This window comes from Antedon mediterranea, chromosome 7, assembly GCF_964355755.1.
Source record: "Antedon mediterranea chromosome 7, ecAntMedi1.1, whole genome shotgun sequence".
NCBI lineage: Eukaryota > Metazoa > Echinodermata > Crinoidea > Comatulida > Antedonidae > Antedon > Antedon mediterranea.
In genome coordinates this window covers 15,190,725-15,202,894 of record NC_092676.1, presented here as the reverse complement: position 1 = coordinate 15,202,894, position 12,170 = coordinate 15,190,725, and the positions used below count along the sequence as shown (strand labels likewise).

At 33.0% G+C, this 12,170-nt stretch overlaps 2 protein-coding genes across 6 annotated transcripts in view; one reads left to right on the top strand and one right to left on the bottom strand.

Annotated features, from left to right (window-relative positions):
* Positions 1-3,365: 3,365 nt before the first annotated feature.
* LOC140055770 (uncharacterized) lies at positions 3,366-10,841 on the top strand. 5 transcript variants are annotated; one of them, XM_072101175.1, is made up of 7 exons: positions 3,366-3,482; positions 5,262-5,332; positions 5,861-5,949; positions 7,395-7,498; positions 7,909-8,030; positions 9,392-10,138; positions 10,569-10,841. In XM_072101175.1, the coding sequence occupies exons 1-7, from the start codon at positions 3,432-3,434 to the stop codon at positions 10,651-10,653; spliced, it is 1,269 nt and encodes a 422-aa protein (XP_071957276.1). In that variant the 5' UTR covers positions 3,366-3,431; the 3' UTR covers positions 10,654-10,841. The 5 variants fall into 5 exon arrangements, with proteins under 5 accessions (XP_071957276.1, XP_071957275.1, XP_071957277.1 ...); XM_072101174.1 differs by having other exon boundaries at positions 9,389-10,138; positions 10,569-10,838; XM_072101176.1 differs by having other exon boundaries at positions 3,371-3,425; positions 9,389-10,138; positions 10,569-10,837.
* LOC140055435 (uncharacterized) overlaps positions 10,651-12,170 on the bottom strand; it is a 34,947-nt gene continuing 33,427 nt past the window's right edge. Inside the window, exon 33 of the mRNA XM_072100772.1 lies at positions 10,651-11,886. Within this exon, the coding sequence (XP_071956873.1) occupies positions 11,170-11,886 (717 nt within the window). The 3' untranslated portion in view covers positions 10,651-11,169. The remainder of the gene's footprint in view (positions 11,887-12,170) is intronic.

Sequence of the window (12,170 nt, the reverse complement as noted above, 5' to 3'; positions counted from 1 at the left end):
AATAAACCATCACTAATAGTCAGGTGGCTTAACAACAAAAAATGAGGAAATCGTTACACAGTGGACAAAAGCGCCAAATTTTGCATGGAGCTTCGTTGGGACCTACCAATTGATTTTTGCCTAGGAGCCACTCTGGTCGTAATTTATTTTTCAAGATGGCGGCCAAAATCCAAAATGGCCGCCAATAAATTGGAAAATCACATTTCATTTGTTGCAGAAGTCGCATATAGGCAAATGAACTATCAAAACATAAGTATTCATGGTCATTGAAACATATTTTAGACATGTTGCATGACATGGGTCATTCGTTGTTAAGATAGTGTCCAAAATCCAACATGGCTGCCAGTAGCCTAAACTGGAATATCATTCTGGTTGCAGAAATCGCATATAGGTATCAAACGAAGTTGGAAAACATGGAGTAGGCCTAATCATGGTCATTGAAACATATTTTAGACATGGTACATAATATAGGTCACTCGTAGCAAAGATGGTGGGAAAAATCCAAAATGGCTGCCAGTAAACTAGGAAATCACATACAGTATCTGTGGACGGCAGAAGTAAATGTAAATGAAGTAACTGTAGTAAATGGTAGAGGTGGTATGTAAATTACAAGTAATTGTTAAAAAAAATCCATAAAAAATAGTTATAACCAGTTCAGTTTCTGAAACCACATAAAATGTGTTAGTTTTGGGAAAATAAAGATTTAGGGCGCTGTTCACATAAGTGAAAGTACACTTTTTTACCTGTAACTAACTAAGTTTTTGTCAGAATATTTTTTAAATGGTCTTATTTGATAGATAATTACATTTTCTTTTATTAAAAAAAATTTTTTTACATTAAATATCCATAGTTCAGATAAATTTACGTTAAGTGCCTAAAATCAGCAAATATAACGCATTTTAATACATAACAAATACTATTGGATATTAAGAAATTACAAATTTAGTTATCATAATTAGGATTCTTTTACATTTTTGTATAGAAACTGTTTTATTATAAAACATATAAATATATATTTTTCTAACAATTTCTCATAAAAAAACTTTTACGACCACTAGTTTTTGAGATATAGAAATGTGTATTACCAGTACAGGTCAAAAGTCAATAACAAGAATCTGGGTCATTTTCTTGGAAAAGTTTGTATTAGATTGAATAGAAACATCCATCTTCTGATTAATTTGAGACCTATTTAAAGTTTGTCCAACTTTTAGTTACCAAGTTATATGACATGTAGGTCAAAGGCCAAAAATACCAAAAATTATACTTCCGGCCATTTTTTGACAAATGTTTCCATTAGGATGAATATTAATATGCATCTTCCAAAGAATTTGACACTAAAATTATTTAATTTAATGTAAGCGTTGCGGAGATATGGTTATTTTGTTTTCAATTGGATTAAAATATTCAAATTGAGGTCAAAGGTCAAGGAAAAACTTTAGAAATTTGATAATATGGGTTTTTATAACTAGCATGGTTAAACAATTCATAAATGCAATGCTTGCACTTTCCTTCTGATTTGCAGACTAAATTACATTAGGAATGGACTATTTGTGACTTTGTAGGCCTATACGATTATATGTATTTCAATTTCAATGGCTACCATTTTTATTTTTGGGCGCCATTTTGGAACTCACTTTAAATAATATTTCCTGAATCGGTTTTACTGACCTCAGAAATTCTTGATTCAGTACATTATTTGTCTATTTGTAACGTTTACAGCCAGAGATATATGATATACCAATTTACTGGCAGCCATTTTGGATTTTGGCCGCCATTTTGGAAAATCGGAAGCTGATCGGGTGGCTCCTAGGCAAAAATCAATTAGTACGTCTAAAAGAAGCCTCATGCCAAATTTGGTGTTTTTGTCCACCGTGTAACGTTTTAGTCGCTAAGCCACCTGACTATAAGCAATTATATAAGGTATAAAAATGAACCAAAACTAGAAAAATACTTATTAGGTAATAAAGTGTAATTACCATGCTTCAAACCTAAAATTTAAAATTGGCTCCAATTCACTATCACTTGAAGGTAGAAAAGAAGCATGGTCACCTCAAAATGTAGGTATATGTTTATTGTGTAATTTGTAATGAAAAGGAAATATCATTTCGTATTTGAATGCAAAGGACTTGAGTACGTAAGACAACCAATAGGCCTACTCATGAACCTTAAAGATGAACTAAACAACAATAATCTATCCATGTTCTGGGAATTGTTTACTACTAGATCTTACATACCACTTATTCTTCGATGACCTTGTAATCCATAATGAATTTAAAATTACACCAACTCAATTGACCCATGATGAATACGAATTAGCAAGTAATATTTTCGACAAACATTGTAAAATATTTCTGACCACATGGCATGGAACACACGAAATGATATATATATAATACAATTCCTTCTAAAACTTAACTTATACATTTTCTTAGTTTTTAATCTTTCTCAATTTACTTAATATTTTTTGTAATTTGTTCTTATGTCTAATTTGTGTTGTATATATAAGTGTGTGTGTATTATTCACTGTAAACTTGTTGCACATCTCATTGAGACTGTGCCTCTGATTTAAAAGAGATACAATAAAAGTTCAGTTCAAGTTACTTTTTATCTAAATTTCATTATAGATCATGTATATAATATATACACTAAGATAGTACGGATAAAAAAAAAATCTTATTTCCTTTCCCAAGGTGAGACTCGATCTCGGTACCGTGAGTGCTGATAGATACGAGCTCAGACCAGCGAGCCATACACAACTGACTAAAAGTTGAAGAAAGATTCCTCCGTGTTATGCAGTACGGTAACCACTTTGGTGCAGATACAGTAGATTATTGCATACCGCAATGAATTATAATTTTTTACTATGATGACATCTTTAAAGATTTAAAAAAATGACGCACTGTCAAAGTATATACTTTTACTAACTTTAATATATGAACATTTTAAAGAATAAAGTTAATTTAAGTTTGTTATTTCGGCCCAAGAAAATGTCATAGTTCGTTTGATTGTCGAAATTAATTTTTTTTTATTGAATAGGCCTATGCACAATTAATGATGACTTAATCAACTTTTGTTCTCTTAATTTCATAATAAATCATACATATTATACCGGTACATACACTTTGACAATGAAATGCAAAATAGGTGTTCCCGAGCATTCTGACGATCTATATTAATTTTAAAATTTAGCATATTTTCACCATTTTAATAACTTAACTTACACGTCGTGCGTAGCCTGTCACTCTTTTGACGTGCTCGTACGCAATGTCGAGTTGAAAATTGATTCGGTCAATAATGCGCATTTAACACAGTTGTGCCGATCGTCTTTGAATGAATAAGCCCGATCGATCGTCTACTTTAGCCAACGATCGTCTGTCGTCACAATCATCCATCCAACGTCGTAAACGGGTCATGTTTCATCCGAGGTAAAAATGTCATTTAAACGTGATGGTGATGATTATAGTCAGCTAAATGTTCTTAAGGTATCCGAAAAATACTAGGCCTTGACTAGGTTAGGTCTACTATTTTATTGTAATTGTTCATTTACTAGGCTAGCCAGCTAGGCTGCAGTCCTACAGACGTGACAGGCCTCCTCGCCGCCGCCTATATGGGCACGGTCTAGGCCCTAGAGGTATAGGCCTAGAGTTATAGACTAGAGGCCTAACTACTGTAGTACTAGCGGACTCAAAATGTTGCAAATACCTACCAAACGAGAGTAGATAATTGTTTATTAATTATGAAAAATCAACTTTTATGGCAAAAATCGTCCGAATTTATGTTGAAAACGATGAATTTAGCAACAAAAACTGAAACCAAACGAGAGTAGGCCCCTATCTATGGCACGCCCAAAGTGCATTTAATATGAGAACAATTAGTATTAACAACAGCAGATCGTTATCATTTGTGTTTTTCTTTTTTTTTTCTTTTTTCTTATAATCTTTTTAACATGAAATTGTTGACTGCAAAACAAAGGTTATCACAGCCTTAATATAAAGAAATATTAAATTAAATATATGTGTGAACGAATACAGTATCCAACAATTTACATCCCCAAAATCCAAATTGCATTAGAAAGCGTACATGGTCATTAAACTTATAGTAGTACAGTCCGAGCAAACTTAGTGGAAAATATTTAATTAAGCTTAAATAATATTTCAAAACCATATAGTACATTGATTAAATAAATTATGAAAAAAAAAAACAACCTTTCTTTTCTTATCACCAAACAACACATTTATATTCGCACACATTCCATTATTCCGTATGTGAACTGAACTGAACTTTTATTGTATCTCTTTTAAATCAGAGGCACAAGTGTACTAAAATAAATATTAAACCCATTTCTATTATCAAAGGCCCATTATGTTAAAACAATCTAAATATGAAGAATACTGTATTATCAATGCAACAAACAATAAATGTCACATGTGCTTGGCTTGGCAGTTGATAGATGGCTGTTAATTCGTGAACAAAGGCCTAAGAAATGCTTTTGTTTAAATACTGGGCGTCATTATGAACAGTGCCAGGAGTGTTAATTGTGAAGCCTAGGCCTAATTCGTCCAGATTTTTGGAGGAAATAACCAATTTTCGGGAAGTCGGGGATCTGCATTGAAAATTGGAAAAACCCGCAAATTTTGTGGAACTTGAGACCTCTGCATATAACCTTTACAAAAATATATTAATTACTTTACAGTACATATAAATAGGGATTTTCTTGCATCAATTTGAATTGCACAGTCTATTTCGTGCCTAGCTTACCTGAATAAACCGACAATAGCCTTTCTCCTCGAAGAGCGAGATATACCTCGAAAAGTAGAAATTTTCATTGAACACCCCTCTCCACAAATGGTATAGTCCATGAACTATGCCCTCAAGTGGGAGCCTCACCACAAACCACCATCATCATTTAACTTTTTTAACAAAAGCAATCAGAGAGTTGGGACCTCTGCCAGGGTTATAAAAAATTATAAAAAGTGAAAAATACTGATCCAGGTTAAAATTAAATGTAGTCTACATTTAATTACCTACCCTGCGCAGTGTACATGTTAGGCTTGTAAATTGAAATGAAAGTAAATAAAAAAGGTCAATACACGGCCCATAAAGCTCTGTCTTTAATAGCGCATACAACATTATATTGTGAGCACTGTTAATGTGATATAAATAACTACATACAGTAATCCGACTATATCTGATCTTTGTTGTGGTAGTAAATACAACATGTAACTCTACAATGTTCAATGATTTAATTTTTTTAAATCCAGAAACGAAGAGTAGCAGAGCTGTTTGCCCATCACATTCCAGATGACGAAGCCTTTCTAATGAGCAATGGAAGGTGGTTGTTTTGATTTACTTTGCCTTTTTCAAAACATGCAACAAATTATACATTTAATGCCTGAGATTAGAACTCAATTTTGCAGTGACATCATTCCTCAATATGTTATTGTGCCCTTGTTGTAGTTGTAGTAACAACAAATTATATCTTCATCATATCATACCACATATCATATGTATACAGTACGAAATTGAAGGCAAATATTCTCAAAATATATACGGTACCGGTAATGCATCTTTTCACTAATTAAGTTTAAACCTTCCCTCTTCCCCCACCCCTTTTCTGCAACATCATGGCTTTGAAAAATAACCCACCAAAATGGAAAGCTTACATATTAAAACTAAGAAATAAGTAGGCTACAGAATTTCAGTGGCTCATGGCTACAGCAACAAGTACAGTACTATTGTTCTCTTTAGGTACGCCTGCACTGTGTGTCATTATAGACCAATTACAGTACTATTGTTCTCTTTAGGTACGCCTGCACTGTGTGTCATTATAGACCAATTACAGTACTATTGTTTTCTTTAGGTACGCCTGCACTGTGTGTCACTATAGACCTGTTTTTGATACTCTTGACATGCTTACAATTCATCGTCGGGGAAAAAAGCATCAGAAATGTAAGTCTACTTACTTACTTACGCCCGTATTCTTAAACCTGACTTTAGTCTTAGTTCGAGCTAAAACTTTAAAAATGATGTCATTTTAATTCATAAACCGAACTTATAAATCGGCGACTAAATCAGGCCAACCTCGACTAAATCGAGATGGATTTTAATCGATTTTGTTAGTCCTCGAGGGGGCAGGCTAAATCGTCGACTAAATGGTTTCTAAACGAGATTTATAAAAAATGTAAAAGTTATTGAATTTGCTATATTGCCCAGATATTGAAAAATGAAATATCTATTTTTATATAGCTTATATACATTGGTATATGATATTATGCAAATCATGTTTATTTACAACCGTATACAAATCACATTATTTTCTTTGCGCAAGTCCGACTTGAACTACGTCACGTCATAGCGACAATGGGAGATGCGGAAATTCAGCATGCGATGGAATGTTTAGGGGGCCTACCGCTTTCTGGTCACGCTATGAAGTATGTGGTTCGTCGTGATCATATATGTTGGAGGCCTAGACAATATGAAAGTTACTGTTACCGCTATGGTTCCTACGCACATTTTTGTTTGTTAATCAAAAGTACTTCACTTTTAAAATAATACTGATCTTGTTCCAATAATAAACAATTAAAATTTGTTTTCATGTATATAGTCCTGGTGCGAAAAAAGATCTATTAATATGCAAAATTTCGTCTGCTCCTCAAATACTCTCTTATCATTGGCAAATTAAAATCCCTTATTATCCAGACATATGTGAAACTTGACCAAAATCCCAACTTTATTATTAGTCAAACTGCAAATTTCAACTACTTCTTTTATGAATCAAATTTGAATAGCTGAAACTAGTACTTTTTGAAGTCGAAGTTCGAACTCGACTAAAGTTCGCTGATTGATATTTTCGTTTTTCTTCTGTGATGCAATTCCCACCTTCGATTGATAGTGAAGGTCAAAACAAATGGAAGAATTGTAACTTTTCAGAGAAAATACCAGGTTTTCTCCAATCTGTAAAAACGAATTCTGGAAAAAACAGAAAGAAAATCAATTCAGCAATTAAATTTAGGTAATATGGGATATAAAGTGAATTTACAAAATTTAGAAATGTTACTGATGAAGTTGATCAAATTGTAATGACATTAACAATTTTAAAAAATGTGAAAATGAAAATAATATGATGATTTTATGGTGATGACATGAAAGATGATATTAATGTGAATTGAAGAAGTGGTGATTCTGCACAAAAGAGAAAAAAAACTAGACAACGTGACGTCTAGTTACTTAAATCTACTAATTTATTTTGTTATGGGAGACTAGGCCTTTTGTTAAAGTCTGTATATAAAATTCTATACTGTGTAGTGTATTGTTTATTCACAATTATATTATTTGTGTATTTGCTACTTTTGTCTAATTGATGTAATTTAATCTATCTATATATTTAACATCAGGTTTAGAAGCACATTACAAAAAGAAGCGCGACTACATGCATTTAGTGGAAAAAAAACATCATGAAAATTACTTAAAAAAGGAAGAGAGAAATAGTAATGAGCAGGTATGCACTAAAGTAAACTTTTTAATTTATCCACTTCTCATTCGAAGTAGGCCATCCATGTTTAGTTAATGATGCCGCATTCTTCATGTTGTTTTTGCCTATTATTTGTATTGTATTATTAATTTTCTGAAATAAAGTTTTTCAGCGACTAGTAGGGACACCTCCACATGTTTATATATTATATTATGGCTCGCAACATAATGATAACAAGGTCAATGCATAGGCAAAAATAACCTAGGATGCACTGTTTTAACTACCCCGTCAACATAAGCGTCACCTTTTTGATCACCTTTGATATTCAATTTAAAATAGAAGTGGGTTGTCCTGCGTAACTCGTGTTTTTAAATGTTTCAACCATAATATAAAACAATTTACCATAACATAATGCAGCTTACCTTTACAATGTTTAGGAGGAACCTTCACCACTGATAACCAAAACAAATGAAAAGACAAGGAATTTACTGTTGAAGGCACAGCCATATAATAGCTGTGTGAAATGGGGCAGACCAAAAGACCCAGACAAATCAACCATGTAAGTGTAAACATATCTGCTGATCAGGCTGAAACAGTAATGGGCTTACGACAACATGGAATTCAACTCAACTATGTTGTTAAAATTTGACCAAAACTTACAATAAAGCTCAATTGAGTTCTGTTGAGTTGCTGAAAAGCTGGCATGAGTGCTCTAAAGGGAAACTAGTTCCTTTCTGTTGAGTTGCCTTAAAGTCTACACGAGTGCTCTAAAGGGCAACTAGTTCCTTTCTGTTGAGTTGTCTTAAAGTCTACATGAGTGCTCTAAAGGGAAACTAGTTCCTTTCTGTTGAGTTGCCTTAAAGTCTACATGAGTGCTCTAAAGGGCAACTAGTTCCTTTCTGTTGAGTTGCTTAAAGTCTACATGAGTGCTTTAAAGGGAAACTAGTTCCTTTCTGTTGAGTTGCCTAAAAGTCTACATGCATGCTCTAAAGGGAAACTAGTTCCTTTCTGCTGAGTTGCCTAAAAGTCTACATGAGTGCTCTAAAGGGCAACTAGTTCCTTTCTGTTGAGTTGCTTAAAGTCTACATGAGTGCTTTAAAGGGAAACTAGTTCCTTTCTGTTGAGTTGCCTAAAAGTCTACATGCATGCTCTAAAGGGAAACTAGTTCCTTTCTGCTGAGTTGCCTAAAAGTCTACATGAGTGCTCTAAAGGGCAACTAGTTCCTTTCTGTTGAGTTGCATAAAAGTCTACATGCATGCTCTAAAGGGAAACTAGTTCCTTTCTGTTGAGTTGCTTAAAAGTCTACATGAGTGCTCTAAAGGGCAACTAGTTGCTTTCTGTTGAGTTGCTTAAAAGTCTACACGAGTGCTCTAAAGGGAAACTAGTTGCTTTCTGTTGAGTTGCTTAAAAGTCTATATGAGTGCTCTAAAGGGAAACTAGTTCCTTTCTGTTGAGTTGCTTAAAAGTCTACTAATTCTCTAATTTGCATTTACCTTTTGTTTCGTATACCTTCTGTGATAAATTTTATTCATAATTAATTTATAATTTTATTTTCAAAATAATGATGTACATGCACGTTGAACTTTAAAAAACATGCACTTAAAAATTGGCTAATTTAATGCAAATTTATGAAAAATATGCCTATTTTAAATTTATCATAGCTCCTCAGGATGCTAAACTGTATGTAGTATGTATACTGTATATACTATGATACAAAATAGACAGAATTCAGTACTAACAATAAATATTTTCTTCAGGTCATAATTAATGGCATAATCTTTTAATCATATGACGTGTACATGGCATTTGTTGTGTGGATAACTTAACTCATCAAGTTATTTTTTGTAATCATTAAATGCACTGAATTTCATTTTTCTGCTGCTAAATTGTGATTTTTTTTATAATTGTTCATTTCAGCAGTGATGATGGGCAGCATAAATCACACAATGGCATATTCTTTACATCAACTCATAGTAAGCTGGTGAAAGAACCAGCCACCACAGAACAATGTACTTCTAACATGTCAACTCAAATTGAAATTGACAAAGCAAGATGGAAGTGCCATGTTACAACAAATAATACTACCACTGAATTGCAACCACTAACAAAACTCGTGCCTTACATTTCAAAATCAAAACGTAAAGCTTTATCAGTTCATGATACACATGTGTATGAACCAGTTCCAATAACACAGGGCAACAAACAGGACAATCACTTAAATACACATGTGTATGGACCAGTTCCAAAAACACAGGGCAACAAACAGAACAATCACTTAAATACACATGTGTATGGACCAGTTCCAAAAACACAGGGCAACAAACAGAACAATCACTTAAATACACATGTGTATGGACCAGTTCCAAAAACACAGGGCAACAAACAGAACAATCACTTAAATACACATGTGTATGGACCAGTTCCAAAAACACAGGGCAACAAACAGGACAATCAGCAAATTAAAATTGAGGTTACTCCACAAATACCAGTCTCTACAAACTCTAAAGATGCAAATTCAGCTTTTAATATTGTACACATGTCAAAAGGAAAGGAACAAAGTTCACAACAAGCAAAGATGCAGAATAATCAATTGGAAATGCATGAACAATTTAAAACTGATATAACAAATAAGAAGAAAGAAATTAAACGAATATTGCAGCTTACAAGGTTTTATGATTTTTTTTTAATCCAGCCTTTGTTCTTTACTCCTAAATACCAAACCCTACCAAGAATAACCAAGCCCTACCAGTATCAAGTGTAAATTATACAAAATACGATAGCTATTTTGGCTTACTGAAAAAATATTAAATAATCGATCGAGTGTACAATGCGTCAATAATGCATAGTAATAATACAGTAGTATGTTTGCGTTGACATGACGGCAATATGAATGTTGACAAAATCGATCTAAAAGTATAATTTTATTGATGAAAATGCAATTTACACTTTGTACTTGTAGGGCTTGGTTATAATTAGTAGTGCTGGGTATTTAAGAGAACCCTAGTTTACTTACATTGTAATTTTGTTGTACGTAATTATCAATGCAACATTCTAATTAAAAGTATATAAACAATACAAAATATTTATTCTTTTTTAGCTCTGGATGGAAAAGAGACAGAGGAGGGAAATGGGTTAAAAATGAAGATGTTGAATTTGATTCAGACGAAGAGGAACCAACATGATCAACTGTAGTTTATTTATCTAAAAGGATAAAACTTTCTACCCTGTTCTTTTTATATTTTGCATATTTATCTAATAAAGTATCTAATCTGTGATCAAATATGACATGTTTTTTCATTGTTGTGATATCCTTTTTTTTTTCTAGGGTTAAATATAGGCATGGTCAACATCCATCATAGTGTGTTTGTGCCCAGGAAGGGGTAATTAGGTTTAATTATCCAATTGTATGCATAATTTATTAATAGTATTTAAACAAAATTTAGTAAGATAAAGTAACCTTGTATGGGTATTAAATGTCCACATAATCCAACAAGGGATTATCATAAATACGATGAGCTTTCATTAATATTTCTAATGTATATCTAAGATTGGTTAAAAATAGAAACTAAAAGAATGTACTTTTATAACTAAATTCTTATTCCTTTTAATTCTATTAAATAATCCTATTAACTACATTATTTGCAGAAAATAAATAATAGTTCCTGGTATTATTGTCCACTTTACAAATAAAGGAATTCCTATTCCATTTTTGAGAGAGAATCTCTTAGCTTTTGTTTCTCTTCATCGGACATAATAGGCAGAATTCTTGCATGGATTCCAGATGTGCCTTGACTGGTTATTTTAACTTGATCACTAGATCTGAATGTTGTCATATCACCAACAGCAATACGATGCAATGGAATTGTCAGTCCAGACGCAAGCGTATTTTTAGGTGGTGATTTAGAGTGGGTTATATTAGTAGAATCTGTCTTGGTTAAAAGTGAAGATGAACTGAGTACTTTACTTGCAGAGCCATATAATGCAGGAAACCTGTTTAGAGTGTCTGACAAACATGTTGGTGTCTGCTTAAGGGTTTGTTCTTGACTGGGTCTCATCAGTTTTTCAGCTGGTTCTTCTAGTTGCATAAATGGTTTCAATAATCTTTTTATTGGTTTAGTATTTGAAGCTTCTTGCTGAAATTTATTTGCTTTAAATGACGAAGCAAAATTTTTGAATTGATCAGCAAATGAGGTGGCTCCTCTTGACTTGCTGCTGTCATCATTGGCTGTATTTGACGCTGTTTTCCCTATGTCAATGGTGTTAATTGTGCACTTAACAACAGATCCAGCATCAATATATTTACGTACATTTGACACAGAAGGCAAATGGTCACCACTTTTAAATGCATGTGGAGTGTCAGTTTTCCCAGAATCTTTGACTGTTTTTAGTGATAGTACTGATGTGGAGTCCGTCACCTGTAAATATATACAATTTGTTTTGGTAGATGTTCAGAGTGTCAACATTATGATAATTGTTTCTTTCACATTAGACTAGTAATTGGACTAAACAACTGCTTTAAGAATGAAAGGGTTTCGACCAAGCAACAAATAAAACAATAACAAACCTGATACATTTGACTCTACATCGGACATTAAGATTTTAGAACTCGCATAGCAAAGCAGGAAATAAAACTGATCGTTGTAGCAGAATATAATTATGTCCTACATTGCGGTGAATCATCATGTACAGTATATACTGT

Coding starts and splice junctions, on each gene's coding strand:
- LOC140055770 (XM_072101174.1), top strand. CDS start 3,432: ATGTCATTTAAACGTGATGGTGATGATTATAGTCAGCTAAATGTTCTT. Junction 3,483..5,261: donor GTCAGCTAAATGTTCTTAAG/GTATCCGAAAAA, acceptor TTTTAAATCCAG/AAACGAAGAGTAGCAGAGCT. Junction 8,031..9,388: donor GACCCAGACAAATCAACCAT/GTAAGTGTAAAC, acceptor TGTTCATTTCAG/CAGTGATGATGGGCAGCATA.